At 44.6% G+C, this 24,844-nt stretch overlaps 1 protein-coding gene across 3 annotated transcripts in view; it reads left to right on the top strand.

The window, feature by feature from the left end:
• The window catches only part of COPG1 (COPI coat complex subunit gamma 1), a 36,966-nt gene extending 12,605 nt beyond the window's left edge, over positions 1 to 24,361 (top strand). For all 3 annotated transcript variants that reach the window (XM_065550922.1, XM_005288375.4, XM_005288374.4), the window contains 21 exons: positions 43 to 114; positions 1,809 to 1,888; positions 2,865 to 2,940; positions 3,148 to 3,240; positions 4,239 to 4,325; positions 4,490 to 4,647; positions 5,337 to 5,470; positions 6,408 to 6,475; positions 7,086 to 7,274; positions 7,759 to 7,854; positions 9,597 to 9,840; positions 11,285 to 11,360; positions 13,034 to 13,137; positions 13,710 to 13,835; positions 14,315 to 14,383; positions 15,111 to 15,253; positions 16,607 to 16,778; positions 18,219 to 18,316; positions 20,276 to 20,414; positions 22,244 to 22,342; positions 23,120 to 24,361. In XM_065550922.1, coding sequence (XP_065406994.1) covers positions 43 to 114; positions 1,809 to 1,888; positions 2,865 to 2,940; positions 3,148 to 3,240; positions 4,239 to 4,325; positions 4,490 to 4,647; positions 5,337 to 5,470; positions 6,408 to 6,475; positions 7,086 to 7,274; positions 7,759 to 7,854; positions 9,597 to 9,840; positions 11,285 to 11,360; positions 13,034 to 13,137; positions 13,710 to 13,835; positions 14,315 to 14,383; positions 15,111 to 15,253; positions 16,607 to 16,778; positions 18,219 to 18,316; positions 20,276 to 20,414; positions 22,244 to 22,342; positions 23,120 to 23,250 — 2,454 coding nt within the window. In that variant the 3' untranslated portion in view covers positions 23,251 to 24,361. The remainder of the gene's footprint in view (positions 1 to 42; positions 115 to 1,808; positions 1,889 to 2,864; positions 2,941 to 3,147; positions 3,241 to 4,238; positions 4,326 to 4,489; positions 4,648 to 5,336; positions 5,471 to 6,407; positions 6,476 to 7,085; positions 7,275 to 7,758; positions 7,855 to 9,596; positions 9,841 to 11,284; positions 11,361 to 13,033; positions 13,138 to 13,709; positions 13,836 to 14,314; positions 14,384 to 15,110; positions 15,254 to 16,606; positions 16,779 to 18,218; positions 18,317 to 20,275; positions 20,415 to 22,243; positions 22,343 to 23,119) is intronic.
• The last annotated feature ends 483 nt before the right edge of the window (positions 24,362 to 24,844 follow it).

Raw genomic sequence — 24,844 nt, 5'->3', positions numbered from 1 at the left:
TTTTGTAAATAAGAATTTCTGTCCCTATTTTGCCCGTTCTAGGGGGAGCACCTGGGTGTGATGGAAGCTACGGAATCCTTCTTTGCCATGACCAAGCTGTTCCAGTCCAATGATGTAAGTCCTATACTTATGCATTTTGTGTGTACATCTGTCTAGCAGGATGTGATGCTGGTGAGAGCCTCACATTCAGCCCTGAGCTATTTCTTTATGTGACAAGCTGCTCTCCCCTGGGTAAAATCACTTGATCCATACCCCCCACATGCACATGATTGTTATGAAGTGCATCTGTTTCTAGTTACTGACATCTTAGTAGTGCCTCATTTTTCCCTGTTGCTCTTTGGTGACTTGGGGCTTGTCTACATGAAGACTTTGTATGTGGCAAGATGGGGTGTGAATCTAGAGCACACTAGCTTATGGGGGGAGGGATCGCTCAGTGGTTTGAGCATTGGGCTGCTAAACCCAGGGTTGTGAGTTCAATCCTTGAGGATCTGGGGCAAAATCAGTACTTGGTCCTGCTAGTGAAGGCAGAGGGCTGGACTCGATGACCTTTCAGGGTCCCTTCCAGTTCTATGAGATAGGTATATCTCCATATATTATTATTATTTAGCTTGCCACACACACACTGCTCTGTGGACCCTGCTACTGCACATTAAAAGTTCCATAGTGTGCTTTGATTTCCACAAAGTCTGTGGGTAGAGAAGCACTTCTTTGGGAGATTCCTACAGAGGGCGAGAACCTGCACAAAGGTTCTGAAGCTGCATATCAAGGTAGATAGCACTTTAGCTAATGCTAATACAACCTACAGACAAATATATTGAAGGGAAAGGGTGACTCCATTTCCTGGCTGGGAACCTTCCCATTCAAAAATAAAAAGCAAATGAACTTTTTAATTGCTAGTGGTATCACATAAAGTATTCAGAGAGTCACCGTGTGCAAATGGCTTTCTTCACCATCCCTTCATTCCCAGCTCTTCCAAATGTGTGCTATCTGCATAACCAAACCATCTGATAAGAGACACTCATCAGGCTTCACCATCCATCTGGGCTCTTCCATTTTAAGTGCCTTTACTATTTAACATTTATACTGTGGGAGTCCTTAAAAGTTATGACCAGCTTGGGCCCCATTGTGCTAAGCACTGTACACATATGTAATAGATGATGGTCTGCCTTGCTGTGTGCCCCATGATAAAGTGACCTTCCTCCCTGCCCATAGCAGTACCTGAAGGAGGCAAAGAACTAGCACCACTTCAGTAACCAACTAGACAAGTGGTGCTGCAGTTCCGGGCAGTCCAGCAGCAAACACTCTGTTGATGCCTCCCTACAGGGTATAATGAGCAGCGGAGTACCCAGTATTGCCAGCCCCATGTGTTCAAAATCATGAGTCAGGACTCAAAATCATGAAATTGGCTTAAAAATATGATCATTTAAAAAAAAAAAAAAAGAAAGTCTGGTTCTTGTTATTGGCCTTCTGGTGTCTGAGCCTTGAGAGTTCCCTCTGGTCACACTTTCAAGCTTTTCTCTGTAACTGTGAGCACCACAAAGCACAGGATGAAATCCTGCCCCCATTTAAGTCAATGTCAAAATTTCCATTGACTTCAATGGGGGCAGGATTTCACCCTTCCTTTTATTTTTATTTTTTAAATGAAAGCTGAGATTCTCACATAGTCACTTGGCTCCAGGAGCTGGGATTTAAAGGAAAATGACAAATATCAGATTTTCAATAATAAATCATGAAGTGGCAACTCTGGCCACCCTGCCAGGGTTGGTGTGCTGCCAGCTAATGCTTGTGTTGCCTGTTTTCTCTGCCAGCCGACTCTTCGCAGGATGTGTTACCTGACCATCAAAGAGATGTCCTCCCTCTCTGAGGATGTCATCATTGTGACCAGTAGGTGAGTCCTGCTGGGGTGCCCCCTTCCTTTCACTGCTATTTGCATGTTCCTTGCAACAAGTCTTCTCCGGCCAGGCCATCGAGATAGCTGTGATCCCTGCAGGGAGGTATGAAGCTGAGGAAATGCTCTTGTTTAAAGGGGGCCATTGAAAGATAGGCACTGAAATCCCAACAATATATGTGAACTGACAGTGCAGCAAATACTATATGCCAGGCCCTTGTGTGTTTGGTTTGTCTCTGTTGGTTCCCATGCTGTGCCCACACTATGGTATCTGATCACCTTCTTTTGTAAAGGGCTATTTTTTAACTCTTGCTTTTCTGTCTGAGCACTTTGACATTTCTCAGGATCTTGAAGTGTTCTCTGGGGGATACATTGTCAAATAGGTAGGCAGGGATTTGGTCATGTGACTTCTGTTCTAACCTCATTGGGCGCTGCTTAACGTACCCCACTACTTGAGCCCAAGCCTTCTCTGACACATCATCTCTGAACCACTGATTTCCCAATGGGAAGTCCTGACCTAAAAGGAGGCTGCTGCAGTGGGAGACGGCAATGATAGAGTTGATGGGGAGTTGCAAAGGTACATCCCCCCCATATAGCATTTAGAAATCAGCCCCCACATATAGGGACTGTCAGTCCCTTGCCCCACACGTAGAATTGCATCAAACACAATCCATTGCCTTGGGTAAGGGCAGGATGTTCAGGAAGGAATCCAGACATTACTCTATCCTTTAAGGAGCTGCATTGGTGTTTTGGTCTCTTGAGGTGATCTGAATGGCATAAGGGCTCCTGTCATTCCTCTTGTGACCAAACTTTCCCAATTGGAGCAGGACTAGGCTGAAGGCAGCATTGTCGTATCCTCTTACCCTCTTATTGTGGATTTTGGCTGTGAAATCCAGTGCCCATGTGTTGGTATGCTTTTTATAGCACTAGTGGGTAAAATACACAATACTAAAAAACTTCCTTTGCATTTATACAGTTTAACCAAAGACATGACTGGGAAGGACGACAATTACCGAGGCCCTGCTGTGAGAGCACTCTGCCAAATCACTGATGTAAGTGCCACCTGCTACTCAGGCGATTGCGTGTTGCTGGGCCCTTATCTTCTTGGTCCTGTCTGCCTGCTCCTCCCAACTCTGCCCTTGCATCCCATATCTGGCCTTGCTTTTCCTTTTTCTCTCCCCCCCCCACCCTCCCTGCAGTCTTGTCAGCTTTCCTTGTAACTCCTCAAAGTAGTTGGTTCTCATTTTCCCTCTCTGCAGAGTACTATGCTGCAGGCCATTGAGCGCTACATGAAGCAGGCGATTGTGGACAAGGTGCCCAGTGTGTCCAGCTCTGCCCTGGTGTCATCATTGGTACGTATGCACCTGCAGGGATTTGTGTGAGGGCCAGTTAAACCAGGAAACAAATGTCTGTGTTGGGAGCTGAGCAGCACGTTCTCCAGTCTCCAGTATTTTCACATGTTAAAATAGGAGCTGTCTTTTCAGTAGAGAAAATTTTTCTTTAAGTATGAAATATGTTTGACTAGGACACACTTGACAACACTGAGTCACATCCTCTGTGGGTCTGCATGGGTCCATTTGGGAAATAGGCATGATAGGAGGAGGAAGCTTACAGGGCCTACTCATACTGGACTAGCATTTTGACCCATGTTCCTTTGTAATGCTCACATCTCCCATGGACAGCATTTACCCTGAATGTCAGTCTGCAGAATTTGGTCTTGGATTTAAAACTGGACTTGGATCAGAACCCGATGAGAAATAGCATTTGTGCGGGAACAGCCTGGCCGCCAGGAAATCTCCCACTTGTGGTCACTCTGGCAGGAAGTTTACATGGTGCGTTGTGGAGGTGTCATGATATCAGACACAGGGCTTCTCCTCCATTGTGGTGTGTATAATTCTTCCTCTCATTAATGAGAGCTGTGAGACTGGAGCCAGGGGAAAGCAGAAATCACTTCAGGTCTGGTGATTTGTTTTTCTGTAAAAGTAGATTTGAAATTGCTTAACTGAGTCAATGTTGGAATTAGATGGCAAGCTCTTCTGGGCAGGGACTGAGGTTTTATTTGGTGGGGGGTGTTGGTCACCCAGCACAGTGAGGCTTCAATCCTGATTGGGGCCTCAGGGCATTACTGGAATATAAATCCATCATTATCAAGATTCTCCCTTTGTCCTCCATGTACTAATGTTGATGAATAGTGCTCACAACACCCCTATGAAGTAGGTCTATATCATTCTCTTCAGAACTCAAGTTGGAGAAGATGGGGGTTGTTGCTGTTTTTGTGATTCACTGATTCATATTAGTTTATTCTGGACCTTGATGGGCTCTTTTCTTATGAGTTATTCTGTGCCCACAGCACCTGCTGAAGACCAGCTTTGATGTGGTAAAACGCTGGGTGAACGAAGCGCAGGAGGCAGCTTCCAGTGACAATATCATGGTGCAGGTAAGAAACCCTCAGGCGCTTGCAGCAGATCAAAGAGCAGATCAGGGGTTTTGGTATTCTCTAAGCTCAGTTGTACATCTCTGGGCCATAGATGAGTAAATGCATAAATAACATAGCATGTGGTTTGTGAATCCCTTTCTTTTCTCCTTTGCTAATCTGTGCAGTATCATGCCCTCGGCTTACTCTACCACGTGCGTAAGAATGACCGTCTGGCAGTCAACAAGATGCTCAGCAAGTTCATGCGTCATGGCCTGAAGTCGCCCTTTGCCTACTGCATGATGATCCGAGTGGCCAGCAAATTGCTGGAGGAAGAGGCTGGAAGGTGAGGAAGTTATTTTGCCACATTGAAAGACTTACAAAGTGGGATCTGAGGAATCTCCTCTTACAGGCTTGTCCTGTTATCTGGTTTTGTTTAAACCTTTAAGAAATAACATGCAACATGATGCAACCCCTTTCCTTTTATTAATAGTTAAAACATAGCACAGAAAAGGGAGTGGGAGGTGATTCCCTGTCACTTTTATTTTGTAACTGGACAATCTATGTGAGTCTAATCCAGGTGTTAGGATCTGGCACTTTGCTTCCATGTTTATGCTGTCCCCTTGTGTATGGTTCTCACACTTCATTGAAATCTTTCATTTGATTTTCCATAGCCTATTGTAATTAAGTGGTTGGTGTGTATGTATCATTGCCCTCTGCTGGATAGCACCAGAACTGCACTATTGATTGTCATGAGCCCTATATGTCTAACAGCTAATGGAAATTCCCCTTTAGTTCATCAGGGAGGGGTTTATGCTTTTGGAATAGGAGGGTCTCAGTTCTATCCCTGCAATGCAAATTAGTGAAGCATAGTGACAACCACAAAGCCTTAACTGAACCCAAACTGATTACAATCATATTTCTTTTTCATAAAATGCAACTTCCAGTAGCTCTGAGAGCCATTCCTTCTCTGCCAGCCCAGTCTGTCCTCCTAGTGCCTAAGGCTCCTTTTAATTTCTTGACTTTGTCTCCTAGCCATGACAGCCCCTTGTTTGATTTCATTGAGAACTGCTTAAGAAACAAACACGAGATGGTGGTCTATGAAGCTGCTTCTGCCATTGTTAACCTGCCTAGCTGCACTGCCAAAGAGCTGGCACCTGCCGTGTCTGGTAAATCTAGTGCTATTTAAGGGTGTAACTGGGGGATTGTGGGCCTATGATAATTGCATTTGCTGACTACCCTGCGATGTAAGGCCTTTATCAGTACTGAAGCTTGTTGAGATGTCATTATTGCCTATATATGTCTTTGCTCGTGCTAGAAGGTATTTCTCTGCTGCATTTAGTGTGGATTGTTCTAGGGTCTGTGTCTCTACGATGCAGTCTCATTTTAATTAGCAACAACAACAAAAATCCTTTTGCCTTGTGACCTGCCAGCAGCTCTGTGAGAGACCTGGATTCTGAAGCAACCAGGGGGCTCTAGCTTCCCAGCCCCATGGAGTTCAGATGCTCACTGAGGTGTTGCATTTGGGCTCTGGGGAAGGTGTGTGTAGGAGACCTCCATCTGCAATAACAATGCTCTCTGTTGGCCAACATCACATGGAATAGAATGGGATTTAAATTGTAACAAGAAAAAATGGGTTTAAGTAGCAGTCGAAATAAAGGTTCAATGGGAAGATCAACTAGGGGATGGAGATAGAAATTTCTGAATCATGGCTTGATGAGCACCTTTTAGTGATGTTAGGGAAAGGAGGGAGATGGACTCGCTCAGTGGTTTTCAATTTCAAATGGAAACGTGGTCCCCTTTGGAAATCTTAGATATAGTCCATGGACCACATGTTGAAAACCACTGTTCTATGGTAACGACAACCTTTCGCAGACCCCTTAGGCATTGTCTGTGGGCCCCCAGGTGTCCGCGGACCACTTGTTGAAAACCACCGGACTAGCTAACCTTCCATGGGTCCCTATGATTCTGAGAGAGTAAATCCAGAGAGCTTCCAATTATTCCCTGCTCACCGTTGCTCTTACAGTGAATCAGAATCTTTTGTGTGGGATGTGGGGCACTCCTGGTTCATCGATTTCTAAATGTCTGCATTTGATGCTGTTTCAGTGTTACAGTTGTTCTGCAGCTCCCCGAAAGCAGCTCTTAGATATGCAGCTGTCCGCACCCTCAACAAGGTAAGATTGTGTTCTAGGAGTTGGAATAGCTTTCGCCTCCCCTGGATGGTGAGTTCCAGACCCCCCCCCCCCCCAGGTCCAGGGTCCAGAGAAGAAAAAGGGAGCCAGGCTATGTAAAGATTTGATTTCTATCACTCTTCCCCTCCTTCCTCCCTGTCCCACACACCTTTAATAGCCTTTACTTTGCTCCCTTCAATTCCAAAGGGAAGAGCTACAGAGTCTGTGTAGTGTCTGATCTGAGCCTGGCTCCAAAGACACTGTAGAGCTGAGGTCCATGGAGAACTGAAGTTCAGACCTCCTGCAGGGACTTCTGGCTTCCTGTGTGGCAATGGATAGGGTCTGAGCCTTAATAAATAGAGGGTGGGAAAACGGACACACAGCATTTAAAGGCCATGTTACCAATGTCTGTCTTTCAGAAGGGGGTATATTTCTTTGGGAGAACAAAGCTGATAACTCACCTGAGGGTAAAGTTATCTGGGATGGCCTCTTAGAACCTGTTATTTGGTTTGGTAGACAGGCTTGAGTGCTGTATAGGGTCTGTATAGCATTTGGTTCTGTCAGCTGGGCCCTTTCCATGTATTCAGTGAATTCCATTGTTTCTCCTCACTAGGTTGCCATGAAGCACCCATCTGCTGTGACTGCCTGTAACCTGGACCTGGAGAACCTAGTGACCGATTCCAACCGCAGCATTGCTACGCTAGCTATCACCACGCTGCTGAAAACTGGCAGTGAGAGCAGTATTGACCGGCTCATGAAGCAGATCTCCTCCTTCATGTCGGAAATCTCAGATGAGTTCAAGGTATGGAAGGTGTCCCCTGGTGAGAACTGTACTGGGCCTTTGTCTTTCTCTGTGTACACTTGCCTTCTGAAGTCTCGGTCAGGTTACACCACTTTCACTTCCAGAGACTGGTCTTCAAATCTGCTGGAGACATGAGTGCAAGGGGATGATGGTATTGACCTATCCCCAAAGTATCCCACAGTCTCTCTAACTTGCCACCATTAGTAGGCTCTGTACTGGAGACTACCCATAGTAATGAAATCCCTATTCCAATGGGCCCCATTACCAGCCTCTGCAGGGACTAACTAGTGCCTGGAGAGAGGAGTCCCCTCTCATCCCTATGGCTGCTTCTCCAGTGCATGCTACCCATCTTGTAGATGAAGGGAGAGCTATGGTCTCCTGGGCTTCTCAGTCTAGCTTAAAATTCATGTAGAGGGGAGGAAAAAACAAATTGAAATTAGACAGAATTCTCCTTGTTAAATGCACTGTTTCTAAACCTGGTCAGGTCGTGGTGGTGCAGGCTATCAGTGCCTTGTGTCAGAAGTACCCACGTAAGCATGCAGTCCTCATGAATTTCCTCTTCACTATGCTCCGGGAAGAGGTAAGGCTACTGGCCAGATACTTTGTATTATTATTATTATTATTTATTTGTATTGCAGTAAGAACGAGGCCCTGTAGTGTTAAGTGCTGTATAGCAAGTGAATCATAGACTATCAGGGTTGGAAAAGACCTCAGAAGGTCATCTAGTCCAACCCCCTGCTCAAAGCAGGACCAATCCCCAGACAGATTTTTGCCCCTAAATGGCCCCCTCAAGGATTGAACTCACAACCCTGGGTTTAGCAGGCCAATGCTCAAATCACTGAGGTATCCAGCAGGTGAAAAGCTTGCAATCCCAATGTAAGCATGGTTAGTAGAAATGACAAGCTTGATATGTGACAATTGTCTCCAAAGTGACATCAAAAAACTATTTATCAATGTGTTTCCATAATCTGATTTGCAGCATGAGTGGGATTCTGCTGCTGGGCTTTATTAACTTTCAAAGCAAATGCACGTAACAGGAGATCCACTGGCAATACGTGTCTGCATAACATTGAACCAGCTTCTGTTGCTGCCCATTGTATTTTGACATTAAATTCTAAAAAGCCTTGTCTTGTGTCAAAAATCCATTATCAGATGACCTAAAACTATTTTAGTTCTGCTCCCCCTGCTGTTGCAATGAGGGATCGTACCTGAAGCCATTCTCTGTGTGCCTTCAGATACAGAATTTCATAAAGGCACTGTTTGAGATTTTCTGAAACCCTTTCTAAATAATCTCCTATAGCACTCAGGACTCCACATATGCCTGCTACCCAGCTGGCATTAACATTGTCAGTTATGACATCATGTTCTGCCTATTAAAACTTCCCATTTTGGATCATACCAAGACCTCTTATCTTGTACTTTGAAAATAGAATATTCCATTTTTGCAGATTCTGCCTGCGTGGTTGGTATAATTTTGAAATATGGTTTCAGAGTTCAGACCACTCAATTTTATGGCTCTTTCATCCAATGTAGCTCCTAATATATTCAGAGCACCCACAATTGTGCACGTAAATTATAAGAGGACATCACTCTGTTTAATCCCCCATTGTTCAGAATGAACACGAGTAAGTAACATCTGAAGGTAATCTTATGTGTATTTAGTAGCCAGTTGCAGGGTATGCCAGGGGAGATACTGATCTTTCATCTTCCCACTCTAATGTATTGTATTTGATTGGCCCTGCATGGTTGATTTGATACCTAATGTATTGCTTTTGTGATTCATACTTGGATGTCTGGTGTGGGAAGAGGGATTATTCCCCCTCCCCCCACCCATATGGTTGTTTTATGTAATGTTTCTACCAGCAGAGTGGCTCAAAATGGGGCCTTTCTTAAAAGAGATGTAAATCCTTCAGCTGCAGCCCCTTCTTTAAGGCTTGCTTTTTAATTGGTGTGTTTGTAATTGTTCTCTGTTTGGAGTGAGCTGCACAGAGACCTTGAATATTAGCAGGTCCTAAGTAAGCAGAGAAGTAACTCCAAAGTCCCATTGAAAAACTAAGGGTTGTGATGTGCTTCCAATTCCTGTCATGTTTATAAGAGCTGGACCCAGTATGGTTCTGTCAGTGCAATTTTTTTGAGGTGCAGAACACATACAGAAGTAGCTGAGCAGACCTGACAGAGTAGGGCAGTGTTGCTACCCAAACACAGGTTAAAAGTCAGCAGTTGCAGATGTCTCTTTTAACTAAATCCCTCCCTGGCTGGTTAACATTCCCAGTTAGAACTTCTGGCCTCCTTTGAATTTTCTCACTGGCCTTTGCTGCATAGGGTGGTTTTGAATACAAGCGAGCCATCGTGGACTGCATCATCAGCATCATTGAGGAAAACTCTGAGAGCAAAGAGACTGGCCTGTCTCACCTGTGCGAGTTCATTGAGGACTGCGAGTTCACTGTTCTGGCCACCCGTATCCTCCACCTGCTGGGGCAGGAAGGGCCCAAGACCAATAACCCTTCAAAATACATTCGCTTCATCTACAACAGGGTTGTCTTGGAGCATGAGGAGGTCCGTGCAGGTAAGGTGCAGGCCTAGAAAGATGCATGTCCTTCAAGGTTGAGTAAATTTCTGTGACTGAACTTCAAGTAAAGGGTTTCTCAGTGGGCTAATCCACTTGCTTTTTACCTTCTGTGGTATGAGTTCAAATACGATTTGGCACTCGGCTTAGTCCCTAACAATCCTTTGTCCATAGTAAGAAAACTCCAACATCCCTTAGCAGGAGTGCTGGTCTCCATGTAGAGGAATACACAGTGGGAGGTTTTGATGTTTTGGTTGAGATGGATGGAGGAAGATTTGCCAGCACTTTGCTGCATTATGCCTGGCTCTGTGTTCTACATAATAATGGCCACAGTGGATCAGACCAATGGTCCATCTAGCTCAGTATCCTGTCTTCCGACAGTGGCTGATGCCAGATGCTTCAGTGAATAGAACAGGGCAGTTTATCGAGTGATCCATCCCAGTCCCAGATTCTAGTAGTTAGGGGCTTAGGGAAACCCAGAGCATGGGGTTGCGTCCCTGAGCATCTTGGCTAATAATCATTGATAGACCTATCCTCCATGAACTTATCTAATTCTTTTTTTAACCCTGTTCTACTTTTGGCTTATACAACATCCCCTGGTAACAGGTTGTTTGTGCATTGTGTGACAAAGTACTTCCTTATGTTTGTTAAACCTGCTGCATGTTAATTTCATTGGGTGACCACAGGTTCTTGTGTTACATAAAGGGGTAAATAACACTTCCCTATTCACTTTCACCACACCATTCATGATTTTATAGACCTCTATCATGTCCCTCCTCAGTTATCTCTTTTACAAGCTGAACAGTCTTGGTCTTTTTGATCTCTCCTCACAGAGTCATTTTTGTTGCCCTTCTCTATACTTTTTTCAATTCGAATGTATCTTTTTTTAGGTGGATAGACCAGAACTGCACGCAGTATTCCAAGTATGGGCGTAGCATGGATTTATATAGTGGCATTATGATATTTTCTCTTATGAGCCATTAGGAAAGGGATAGATAATAACATTAGCTTTTTTGACGGCTGCTACAGGCTGAGCAGATGTTTCCAGAGACCTATCCATGATGACTCGAAGATCTTTCCTGAGTGATAACAGCTAATTTAGATCCCATAATTTTGTATGTATAGTTGGCATTATGATTTCCAATGTGCATTACTTTGCATTTATCACCATTGAATTTCATCTGCCATTTTGTTGCCCTCACCCAGTTTTGTGAGATCCCTTTGTAACCTCACAGTCTGCTTTGGACTTAACTAACTTGAGTAATTTGTATCGTCTGATTGTTTGGCAGGCTTCCTGCTTCTGATTAACTTAAAAAACATTTTTTTGCTGTTAGTTTTGTCTTTTGTCTCTAAAACGGTTGCATTAAAGTAAGATCACAAAACAGAGGGAACTTTCAGTTGCTAACTTTGCCAGCTGATCCTGTTTTCCTTGCTGTTGCTACAGGTGCAGTAAGTGCTCTGGCTAAATTTGGAGCCCAGAACGAGGATGTGTTACCCAGCATCTTAGTGTTATTGAAAAGGTGAGCTACATAGTGTGCCCTCTGTCCCAGCAGACATTTCAGAGATTTTTCCTAAGAACTTTAAATGTTTGGACAAACCTGGGATTTTCTTGACATATTGGCGCTCCTGACCCACTTGGTAGAATATAATGAGACCTCTGGACTTGCACAATATTTTGGGTGCAGAGTCCTTGTCAGGGTTCCCTCCCCATTCTGAACTCTGGGGTACAGATGTGGGGACCCGCATGAAAGACCCCCTAATCTTATATTCCACCAGTTTAGGTTAAAAACTTCCCCAAGGCACAAATTCCTTTCCTTGTCCTTGGACGGTATTGCTGCCACCAAGTGATTTAAACAAACATTCAGGGAGGGGCCACTTGGAGCCTTATCCTCCCCAAAATATCCCCCAAGCCCCTTCATCCCCTTTCCTGGGGAAGCTTGAGAATAAGATACCAACCAATAGGTTAACAAGGTGAGCACAGACCAGACCGTGGGGTTTTTAGGACACTAAAAACCAATCAGGTTCTTAAAAGAAGAACTTTATTATAAAGAAAAAAGTAAAAGAAGCACCTCTGTAAAATCAGGATGGAAGGTAATTTTACAGGCTAATAAAAAGATTTAAAACACAGAGGATTCCCCTCTAGGCTCAACTTCAAAGTTACAAAACAGGAATAAACCTCCCTCTTAGCATAGGGAAAATTCACACGCTAAAACAAAAGATAATCTAACACATTTCCTTGCTATTACTTACAATTTCTGTAATTTTAGATGTATCATTTCAGTAGGAGCTGGATTACCGGCTTGGTCTCTCTCTTTGTCCTAAGAGAGAACACTTTCAAATCTCAGGGGCGGAGGTTTTGTTTATCTTATTTTCTTATTGGTCCTTTTGGTCAAGTGCCAACCAGGTTATTTGAGCTTCTTAACCCCTTACAGGTAAAGGAGGGATTTGATGCTACCCTTAGCTGTATGTTTATGACAGTCCTAGAGCCACTATTGGTTATGTAGAACACTGCCTCCCATGACAGATTGTAATATTGCTGGTTTCAGAGTGGTAGCCGTGTTACTCTGTATCAGCAAAAAAAAAAAACGAGGAGTACTTGTGGCACCTTAGAGACTAACAAATTTATTTGAGCATAAGCTTTCGTGGGCTAAAACCCACTTCATTGCATGCAGTGGAGAATACAGTAGGAAGATATATATACACAGAGAACATAAAAAAATGGGTATTGCCATACTAACTATAACAAGACTAATCAATTAAGGTGGGCTATTATCAGCAGGAGAAAAAAAACTTTTGTAGTGATAATCAGGATGGCCCATTTCCAACAGTTGACAAGAAGGTGTGAATAACAGTAGGGGAAAAAATTAGCATGGGGAAATAGCTTTTACTTTGTGTAATGACCCATCCATTCCCAGTCTTTATTCAAGCCTAATTTAATGGTGTCCAGTTTGCAAATTAATTCCAATTCTGCAATTTCTCATTGGAGTCTGTTTTTGAAGTTTTTTTGCCCAGGATGGCTGTCGGAAGGAAGTGAACTATTGATTTATTTATTGCCGTATTAGTATGATCATCAGTGCCTCAACTCGCCCTATTCTACAGCGCATATTTTCAGTTTCTTTAGGCCACCACCAAGTTAGATCAGTCATCTGCATACATTCACAATGCTCACAGCTGGGTTTTGTCTTGCCTTCAGGTGCGTGATGGATGATGATAATGAAGTGAGAGACAGAGCCACGTTCTACCTAAATGTTCTGGAGCAGAAGCAGAAAGCTCTCAATGCTGGCTACATCCTGAATGGTAATGTGGAGGCTTTTCAGAATAAAGATGCATTTTTTTACCCAGGGTCCCTAGGGAACAGACTGGTTCCAGGGAGCTTGAACATCCTTCAGACTGTCACAAACCTGTCAATTGGCCTGTAATTGCATGAATGGTAAGGGCAGGTAAAGACATTTGGTAGGTTACCTCTTGATGTGAAGGACACATGCATTTCTGCTATCCTTTCCAAATCTGCTCATATGTATGCAGTAGGATGGTTGACTTCTCAGGCTGTAGTGCAGTGATGGCTGTGCATCAGAGACCCAGATTCAGGCCCCGAGGAATGTGGTTACAATAGAATTGTCAAATGCATTCCAGATGTTTGCAGCCTACAGGTTTGCTCTGGGAATGATAATCATTTGTATAAATGTCATCATAGTATTTTCAGAAATACTGGATTCAGTGTGTCCAGTGCATGAACACTGGGTACATATGCTTTCTACTGCACTAGCCAATTAAGAAGAGCAGAGATGGAGATTTTAGTTGGACTCTGACTCAATGGCTCACAGAGTTGGTGTTTGCTCTGACTTCAGTGATCTCCCTTCTTTCCTCAGGCTTGACAGTATCCATCCCTGGCCTGGAGAGGGCGCTGCAGCAGTATACCCTGGAACCCTCTGAGAAACCCTTTGACCTGAAATCTGTTCCTTTGGCAACTGCTCCCATCACAGAACAAAGATCAGGTACCCATGGAATAACAGGGGGCACTCCTCTCCAGTATTAAAGCTGATTGCTTCCAACATCCCCTCAGGAGATGGGCTGGATGGGACCTCATAAGCATCTTTATCTCCAGTTTGTGTGATGCTATGAATTGTTAAGATCCATCTTGTTTGAATTTGGGGGTGTTTATTTTCTGTAAAGTCCATGCTGGTAAATTCAGTTGCTCCCAGATTAGGATTCTGTTGTAAACCTCCTGCTAATAATAATAATCGCTCATAATCCTCACTGTAGCTGCTGTTGTTCCAAAGCTATTTTGAAAGTAAAGGTTAGGATTTTGAGTACAATAGGATGCATTACTTGGGTGAGAGTAATGGAGTCTGTAGCAAGACAAAAAATGGGCTTCCTTCATTTCTGAAGGAGTCCCTATCAAGAGGTTTTATGTATGTGAGCTAGTGATCTTCTTAATTAATTTCTCTGTCCCGTTTTGCTTCTGCCCCTGCAGAAAGTATTCCTATCACTGTGGTCAAACAGCCAGAGAAAGTGGCAGCGACAAGGCAAGAAATATTCCAAGGTAAGCAGAATGTGGGGCATCTCTCATTAACCCTGTGTAGGCGGAAGAGGTGTGGATGTAGCGGTCATGTGATTTGTTGGGCCTGCCTAAATCCTGTAGCCTTTCACCATCTGAGTTGACCCTCATGAAAGGGAAATAGACCGTTGTGCTTCAAGCCAACTTCTAACTAGTGGAGTAATGGTTAGGGGAACTTCTCCTGGGGGCAGGTTATCTCACAAGTGCCCACAGCAGTGTTTCTTGCATATCTGCTGAAATTTCCGATACTAGCCACTGATAGAATACAGGGACTAGATGCGCCATTAGACATAACCAATATGGCAATTCCTATATTCCTCATCTGGAGGGGATTCCAAACTTGAAGGGCCAACAATGCTTCTGATTTTGCAGGTTATAAATGCAGCAGGAATGGTGAATGTGTGCACTCAATAACCGATCAATACCAGGCCCAGGAGATTGGCTGATCTAAGCCCCTAATTCCTGTATGTGTGTGGTGTTTTTCTTTCTTTCATGTTCCCCCTGCTCATGCACACCGTGGGACCAGGTTTGGGGCCCTTCATTGCTCCTGTCAGTGTGGTCACATTCACCCTGACTCTATCTCTGTGCACAGTGTTGGATCAGTGATTTATTACAGAGATGAATAGGAGTTAATTGAGCTTTGAAATCTCTCTCTGTTCTGGGCACTTTCACTCATATGATATTTGGGTTCTTTCTGTTAACTCTGTTTTAGAGCAACTGGCAGCTATCCCAGAGTTCCGAGGGCTGGGCCCACTCTTCAAGTCCTCTCCAGAGCCTGTGGCTCTTACAGAATCTGAGACTGAATACGTGATCCGTTGCACCAAGCACACATTTGTCAACCACATGGTGTTCCAGGTGCGTAGGCTGCTGCTACAGGGTTGTAAAAATAATCTCCTAATTGTTAATTACCCACTGGGCTGTTTCTTCCCAGTGGTGTGTCTTGTTTAGTTCACAATATGTAGCAGAGGTGAATGGTATTGAGACCGCTTCTTCCATACTCTGGGCCCAAGTAATCTGAATTTAACCTAAGCGTGTGTGCCTATTGTACATCTAAAGCATGTACACAGTCACTAGGTGCTGTTCTCATTCATAGTGTGTATGTGAGTAGCGGAGGGCTACTTTGTTTATGGGGTGGGAGGGAAAGGTTCCTCAACCAGAGGCCTCAGAGTCAGGGTCAAGAAAGGATGGAGCTTCCTTAATTTGACAGTGTGAGAAGGTTACAATAGAAAGACAGGCCAAGAGGAGAGAAGACTTAGACTCATTTAAGCCATGAATGATATTTATATTCCCTCTTTATTGCTTAGCTATGCCCCCAGCATGCTCGTGCTATGTCTGAGACATTCTTTCTGATGCATGTGCAACTTTTCACCTGGGCATCTGAGACTGCAAATGGCCCAGGGCACGAGGAGTTTTGCAGCTAGTTAGTTTATGAAGAGTATGACTATTTTATGCTTACCTAACTCCTTTTACAGAGGCTCTCAAAATTCTTTACAGAGACACACATGCATTATCTACATCCATTTTACACCCAGATGAACAGAGAGATGAAGTGACTTGCCTGAGGTCATATAATGAGTCAGTGGCAGAGCCTAAATAGAAGCCAGGTGTCCTGATTCCCCCTCCTCTGCTCTAGCCATTAGAAGGGCCACCTCCAACTCAACTGCACTTGTATGAAATTGAGGAAGGAAAATGTAGGCTATATATATATGTCAGTCTAGCCTTCCTTATAGTGAAGATCGTAGAATACTTTCCCTGGGGAAGTGATGGAAAGCTGTCTTTCTGGAGACATTTAAAACTGCCCTGCACAAAGCACTAAGACACAATATTGCACTGAAAGAGAACAACTACCCTCTGATTTCTCTCAGGCAGAAGGCTAAGATCGAGCCACTGCGCCATTGTGTCTTTATTTATTTTAAATTTCTTTTCCTATTAAATATTTACAGAGGTCTCTGCATTAATTGGGGTTTTTAACTTCTCAGCTGAAAAAGTAGAAATGCCAGCTTCTCTGTGGTACATGTCTCTAACTAAACCTTTGACTACACAAGTCGATATCCAGTAGAACAGAGTTTGTATTTAGGTAGCAGATATTGCAAAAAGGGGTCAGCGTTAAAAATCACACTGAGCAAGTCCTCTGCCTGAAACACTATCTCCCATTATGTCCATCATTAATGGCTTCAAGCTGTTGCTTCCCTTTCCTTCCCTGCATAGTTTGATTGTACAAATACACTGAATGATCAGATCCTGGAGAACGTCACGGTACAGATGGAGCCGACAGAGGGGTATGAGGTCATTAGCTACATACCTGCCAAAAGCCTACTGTATAACCAGCCTGGTATCTGCTACACGCTGGTGGCACTGCCTGAAGAGGACCCCACAGCAGGTAAGCAGTTTGTCCTCGTAAATTGCCATTCCCTTCAAATAACCCAAACTGTATTCCCTACACCCTCTGCCCCATGTACAAGCCATTTACTATCGCTGGTAAGTGAACACACCATCCAACAGCACCGAGTACAGTTTCTCTTCGCTACTCTGTACAATATAGCCTCTCAAGGCTCCCCTCCTGGAAGAATTCTTCCCACTTCTTCTCCTAGGTTAACTTGCTTCAGAGCATTTCAGAGTGAGGCTGTGCACAGCCCTTTGTCTCCCTTCTTTTCAGACACTAGGAAGACTGCTTGGCGTGAATTTAACAGTTAATGTGATGCTGGCTACTGATGAGGTCTGTGGGGTGGGCCTGGGAGCTACATTTGGAGGGTCCCACACTAACAGAGCCTAAATTCCTTCCTTGCCTAATCTTACCTCTTAAAAGTAGTCGTCTTTCCCCTGCAGCATAGGCCTGGGACACCCGTTGCACTGGAAGTACCCTTACCAGTACCCTTAATGGATTTTATGACTGAAAGCTGAGATTTCTCAGGCAACTTGTAAATAAAGGAAGGATGGTCTGGTGGTGAGGGCAGTAGCCTGGGACTCAGAAGACTGGGATTTAGTTCCCTGCTCTGCCACCGATATCACTTAGTCTCTCTGTGCTTCAGTTCTCCATGTGTGAAACTGGGATAATAATACTGCTCTGTCTCCCGGGGATGTTATGAGATGTTTGTAGTGCACTCAGACACTGTGGGAATGGGAGCCACGTAAGTACCTACAGTAAGTGGATAGAAGTTGGAATGCCTACTAGACTGGGTACAGCTGAGTCTCCGGCTCACTTATGCCCTCACCAATCCGCAAGTGAAATGGCCTTTCTCCACGCTTCAGTCTCATTTGGTTTTCTTTGTAGTAACACAACTGATGACTGCTATATCTCTTTTATTGTTCACTGCGTAGTTTCTGTTTCATCTGGGATGGTTCATCACTGCCTGTCTTCATTTGTAATGAAGTATTAATCAGCTGCTGTGTTGCAATGCAGAGGTGACAACATTTCAGTGGTAGGTGAAGTGACTCCTAGATAATATCTTGAGTATCTCGCAGGGGCAGAGAGGCTTATTTAATGAGCATTCCTAAAATTATTTGATCCTCCCATGAAGAATAATATAACTTAATCTAAGGATCTCAGTGTTTTACAAACAATTCTCACAACCCCCTGTATCTTTAATCATTTACTAAATCTAAATAAATAGAATGTACACATTTCACATTTGGGAGACTGAAGCACAGAGAGGGGAAGTGACTTGTCCAAGTTCACACAGCAAGTCAGTGGCAGAACTGAGGATAGAACCCAGGACTCTTCCAGTCCCCTATTTTGAACGCTGTACCACGGTCCCGCCCATGAAGATAAATGCATGTCAGATGGTAACATGAGCCTTTCCTTTGCCACCTCCCTCCCCAGTGGCCTGTACATTCAGCTGCATGATGAAATTCACCGTCAAGGATTGTGACCTAAACACTGGTGAAGCGGACGATGAGGGCTATGAGGATGAGTATGTGGTAAGGATCTGATAACTGGAGCTTCAGAGGGTCCAGGGGCTTTTGTTTCCCTTGTATTTTCTGTGCACCAATAGCCTGTTCCTCTGAAATGTAATCTGGCCACAGAAGTTTTGGGCACTTTCTGTGAAGAGGGGTGTGGGGTTCCTCCCATGGAGAGACACAAGTTCCTTGTCCTGAATTTCCCCAGTCTCTGCAGCTCGTCTTCTGATTTTGGGCCAAGACACACATTTAATGCAGCTCTGAGCATCAGAAGCTGTGAAATCTCAGCATGTACAGGTGGCTTACTCTACCTAACCTGGAGTACCTTCCTGTGAGTACTCTTCATGCACATACCTGGCTACACTGGACATCTGTCTTTATGGAGGCTGTGGTGTCTCCCTCAGATTGGGTTGCCCTGGGTTAGCATGCTGTGTCACGCGTCAGGAATGAAAGGTGTTGGCAAAGCTGTGTGGAAAAGCTGGCATGGTTCCTATCCACACCTTGGGCAGCATGGGCAGCCCTCCTGTGAATTAGAACTCTCTGTTGGAGGGTAAATAAAGCTCCTTCTGTTCTTGAACAAGTGCTTTTACTTTAAAAATAACCTGTCGGTGCTCAGGACAGTGGGCTCCACCAACGCAGTAGCTGCTTTAGTGAATGGAGGCTGTTTGGTCAGCTCTTGCACTGAATGAGTTTCACTTTATAGGCCAGAGTCTGACTCTGGTACCAGGAAAATTCCATTCCTGGCTCTTGAGCCTGGAAGGGAACCTTGGCTCCTTCCCCTTGGCAGTGAGACAAGGGCTGTATTAGGGTTCTGTGTAAGGGCTTCTGTCTGAGGCCATTGCTATATCCAGACAGAGCTTTTGAGCACAAAACCAATCTTCATGCTGAGGTCTCTCTTGCTCATTGGGAGTGAAAAGTTACCTTGAGCTTAGCCAATAGCTTTGGGCGCTTCACACAGGGTGGCTTTGTTTCCCTTTTGGAGTAGACGATATGATCTGTCTGAACCTTAACCTGTTCTATTGACTCCTGTATTTCCTGCCCCTTTCTCACCAGACACTCATGAGTATCTGACTGTAGAAACAACTTGGCAGTAAGTCAGCATGAGCTGTAGTAAGAGCCGGTGGAGCTTTGTCCAAGCAGAGGGAATAGAGGGGATTTTCCAAAAGACACTGCGCAGCTAAACCCTCCTCCGTGCCAGGTTATACGAGACACTCCTCCCTCTCTGCTATGGCACTTGAGCAATTTTAAATAACAACCATAGTCCATCCATTAATTAAACTAGAATGATGAGGAGATTTTGATCATGCCCCTTCAGAGAAGTGTTTCCAGGTGTATATGCACTGGAGAGATGGGCTTATCCAGGGAGGCAAGTTCCACCTCCCATAAATATGGCCACAACAACAGCTCAGCTCACCGAACATTCAGTGGTGGATGGTATCAGATATGATACTTCCTGAGAAGGTCTCAAATGTAGTCATGTACCCTTCTCCATTATGGACTCCGATGTCAATCCTCCTTGGACCTGGGGTTCTCACTGTACATTATTGATCTCAGAAATGATGAGCTGGGATGCAGAATATAGAGAAGTTTCTCAGTATTCCAGAAATACAAATCTTGCATTAGTCCAAGCCCCTGCCTCTATTTTGTTAAAATTTATTTTTGTGTTGTCCCCTCTTTTGGATCTTTCTCAGACATTTTGATCTTTGGCAGGTTGAGAGCTGTGCTCGGAATGGGAAATACCGTCATAAAACTCTGGGCATGGAAGAGCTGAAGGCTCTTCCAACTCCAATACCCAATCAAAACAGATTGTACCAAAATATCATTGCTCAAATAAATCAGAAGGGAGACAGGAAGCTAATTCTGAGAAAATCCATGATCAAAAGTAAATGTCACCATCTTTACTTAATTGCAGTGAGCCAAGTCTATAGCTTTCCCCAACAAGAACTATCTTATTTATGTAAAACTTTCTTTCCCTGTCAGCTTGAAGACATTGAGGTAACAGTAGCTGATCACATCCAGAGGGTTCTGAAGCCAAACTTTGGAGCAGCCTGGGACGAGGTGGGTGATGAGTTTGAAAAGGAAGAGACCTTCACTTTATCCACCATTAAAACATTGGAAGGTAAGGAAGTCTCTGACCCCCACAGAACTCCCAGCATTTCCCTGCTTGCAAGAGGCAGAGTCTGAACTCTGGCCTTTTAGAATATGTCTGCACTGCAGCAGGGAGGTGTGATTCCCAGCACAGGTAGACAGACTCGCACTAGCTCAGCTCAAGTTAGCATGCTAAAACTAGCAGCGTGGATGTTGCAGCACTAGTGGTGGCTTGAGCTAGCTGCCCAAGTCCAGGCCCCCCTGGGTCTGAGCTTGGGAGGCTAGCCCAAGCCATGGCCACTGTTGCAACATCCATACTACTAGTTTTTGCGCACTAGCTTGAGCTGAGCTAGCGAAAGTCTGGCTGCCCATGCAGGGAATCACACCTCCCAGCTGCAATGTAGATATATCCTTAGAGCAGTGGCTCCCTATGGTCTGCTGAGGCTCCTTTGGGCCTCTAGTTCTACACTCTGAAATTGGAGTCACAGTTCAGGTCTAAGGTCCAATACAAACCTCTTTCTGAGTGAGCTTGTGACGGGCCAAATTCATCTCTGGCGTAGAATTGGATTTGTCCTGTTGTGCACGGTATTGGCCTTTCGTGACTTTTAATTTCAAAAGAAACCATGTTGGTTTGGTCATTGTTGTGATGGAAACACATCCTAAATTCTGAGTATCCTGAGCCTTTGGGGACTGGGAATGCCATATGGTGAGGAAGGGAGCACCTTGCAATGGTCTTGAGCAACACCCTTTTCAAGAAGCTGGAACATGGTTCAGCCTTAACTCTAGCTGTCCTTGCACAGGAGGAGATAGGCTGCGCCTTAGGGCCCAAGGGCAGGAAGGAGGAGTAAACCATAGAGGTAATATGAAGCTGGGGAGGAGGGATCCTTAAATGACCCCTCTTGTTCTCATCCTCACACTCAGTTTATTAATTTTAAAGACTCTATCTGTGCCTCTTCCAAAGCCCTGTGAAGTCTGTTAGGGTGCCAGCTTCTGGGGGTACTTTTATATTGGGCCCTCATCATGCAGTTTTGTGTTGCTCCCTTTAAGAGTCACTGCCTGATGGGGATTAGTCCTTAGTTTGCTGCCCCTTGTTTCTTTTCTTTGGCTATTTCTGTGCTGTCTTCCATGTCACCTCATGCCTGGAATCAGGGCCGGCTCTAGCATTTTTGCCGCCCCAAGCACCACAAAAAAAAAAAAGGCGCAATCGGCGGCAGCTCTACCACTGCTTCTTTCTACGGCGGCAATTTGGCGGCAGGTCCTTCGCTCCGAGAGGGAGTGTCGGCCCCGCCGCTGAATTGCCGCCGAACGGCCGGACATGCCACTCCCCTCTTCGTTGGCCGCCCCAGGCACCTGCTTGCTACGCTGGTGCTTGGAGCCGGCCCTGCCTGGAATACCCTCCCTGAGCTGGTACTCAAAGCCACAACCCTCTCCTATTTTAAATCCCTCCTGAAGACCCATGTGTCCTGCAAGGCCTGAAAGAAGGTCATTGTATCCACATTTATCTCCACTGCTGTGCACTAGCCTTGCTGAATTACTGTGGAGTCATCTTGATGCTGTCCATGTCCTCCTTTCTGCTCACCTTCATGTTACCATGCACCCTTGCTGTGTCATGTACAGAATTATTATTTATGATTTGTTTTGCATTAGTGTCCAAAGATCTCTCTCAGAATCCGGGCCCCACTGAGCTGGGCCCTGTACGAACACATATGGAGGCACTCTCTGCCGTGAAGAGCCCGGTGGGGCAGAGACCATATCTCTTCTCTGTACTGGGAGGAGGGCCTTACTGTACCTTTGAACACTGTTAAAATAATGATGTTAAATAAACCCATGAAACTGACCCTCTGCTATTTCTTTTAACAGAGGCAGTCAGTAATATTGTGAAGTTCCTGGGGATGCAGCCGTGTGAGCGATCGGATAAAGTGCCAGACAACAAAAACTCTCACACATTGTACCTGGCAGGTAAACTGTTGGGATTCTCTGTTGGGATCTCTGCCCCACCTTATGTGACACTCTTAGCGACTCTGGGGATACGCAGGGATTTGTCTGTTTTGAGGCTGAACAATAGTGCTCAGGATGTTAGCCCAGCTAGTGCACAGCCTATCGCTCAGTTGCCACAGCCCCAGATAACATTCATTCGCCTGTTCCTGTTGTGCTCCCCGTCCCTTCAAATTCAGGGCAGCTGATAATGTTGGGATCAGAAGAATTACTTGGGGATAGGGATTGGGGACAAGCCCAGTCCCTTGGGATGGTTTGAATTGAGTTCAGAACTGCCCTGCATGATCTTCAGGGAGCTGTTACCCCAACCTTTGTGGGAGTCCCTGGATTTCCAGAATGAGGTGAACTGAGGAATCCTATGGGAGATGCAAGGAGGACTTGAGCAACAACTGAATGTAATTCTAGATGTTAAACTAAGTTGCACACTGGATGAGCAACTGATGGTGATATCAGAAATCTCTTGATCTTCTCCCCATTTGAGTCTAAAATATAAATTTAATTTGTGTGTCAGTGGGGTTTTGAAAGATTTATACTCGTGACTAACTCATCTGGGTACCTTAATGTGCTACGGTGGGGTTTATAACTATCCAGCTGCATTGGTGATTTTTTTGGACTATGTTCAGCTGATGCTCTTTGGAGAGGGGACCTTGCTCCAGCCACATGAGTATCCTTTGAATTTGATGGATGAGCTAGTGGCATTCAAGCACTTTATTCTCTTCCCTCTTCTCTTCTCTGTTCCAGGTGTGTTTCGGGGTGGCCATGACCTCTTGGTGCGTTCTCGTCTCGTCCTGACAGACACTGTAACAATGCAGGTCACAGCCCGCAGTGGAGAAGAGCTTCCTGTGGACATAATCATGGCCTCGGTTGGCTAAACTGTCTTTCTGAGACTGCACTCTGACATAAGGCCCATAAAGGGAGAATGTTCTTGGTTTTCTTGGTTCCCCTCTGTTCTGGACACTGAATTGGAATCACGTTCACTACAGCAGCTTTTTATCATTAGTAAAAAATAGGACAGTTATTTGGGTTTTTCTAAATAAAATTGTGGTGTTTTTATGCCCTGACAGGAGGTTTTAGGAAGCATTCAGTTTCACTTAAGTCTATAAACCCCTCTGAAGAATCAGCCCGTTTAATACCAAGTTGCTGAACTCTGCAGTCTGGGGGTCCTGTGTTTCCAATGAAGCCTTATTTAACCATTCATATTATGGTAACACTATCAAACCCATTAAGTGGTCACTTGGAATCTGAAATTAGTGTGCTTTTAATTATCACTAATTTTGCTAGTATTTTTATGTCTTTAAAAGACCCTTAAAAACAGGACATGGTAAATAAATAAAATAATAAAATTCCCTCTCCTGCAGGTATAGAACTTGGCTGCCTTCCACTACCATCTTCATGGAAAATGACAGGCTGATCTTCTCCCAGGGTACTTATCCCTCAACACAGTGGGTTGGGATTGGCTGTCTTGCAATTATATTCAGTCAAAGAGTAGGAAATAAGTGCCTAGCTCAAGCTTTGCACAACCCTGTCAGAAGGAAATAGTCTCTGTAAAGTGCAAATCAATTAACACACTGCCTGTGTATAATTGGTTTGGCTGTTCACATTCCCCTAGTTATCAGTAACTGGTTTCTCAGTTGTTGTTAGATCCAACACTGAAAGCCTACTGTATAAGTGGTAGAGGATTATGTGATTTTTGTGTGTGTAGTATCCTGAGGAAAAGTGACCAGTTAGATTTTTGAGTATGAAAGAAGCAATGTGGTGATGTGTAACATCAGACCGTGTGTAATATATCAACCAGAGCTGTTGTCATTCCTCTCTGGAGCCATCATTTTGGTTAACTTGTGAGTTTCAGTTATGCCAGATAAGGGGTAAACAGGAGAGATGTCTGTTTCTAGCACCTGTAATTGATCTTTGTTCTACTCTGCCTGTATTTTTTTTATGCAAAATGTCACCATATAATGTAACATTAAACAAAATATTAAAAGATCCTGATGGAATTTAAGTAATTATTTATTATTGGCCTAAAGGTGTAGCCAAAGGCATTGCACCAACTCATTCCTGCAAGACTGACAAGGCATGTGCGACTGGTTGGGATATTGTCATAGACAATGACTGTCTTGCATGCTTTAAACAGAGGGATTATCTAGGGTAGCACCAGTTTTTTGTCATTGCCTCTTCTGTTCACCTCTCTCACCACCCTACGGGGGGAGGGGAGGCTCACTATATCCCGTACTAATACTCAAGGAGTTCTCCTTACTCATCACCTTTCGCATGAGCCTCCCACTTCAGTTTTCTTCCTTTTGTTTTTAAGCAAACCTTGTCTCTCCTGGTCCTGAGGCTTTGGCCACTATAGGGAAACACGTGCACCTGTGCAACCCTCGCTGCTAGCCTGAGGCTTCTGCAGCTGTCTGTCCGCTAGGAGAATGAACTCTGTCTCTCCTCTGACTAGAATGGTCCTATTTCCCCTTT

Source organism: Chrysemys picta, chromosome 7 (assembly GCF_011386835.1).
Source record: "Chrysemys picta bellii isolate R12L10 chromosome 7, ASM1138683v2, whole genome shotgun sequence".
In the NCBI taxonomy this organism is placed as follows: domain Eukaryota; kingdom Metazoa; phylum Chordata; order Testudines; family Emydidae; genus Chrysemys; species Chrysemys picta.
Note: the sequence above shows the minus strand (reverse complement) of the source record. Positions and strands in the feature narration are given on the sequence as shown.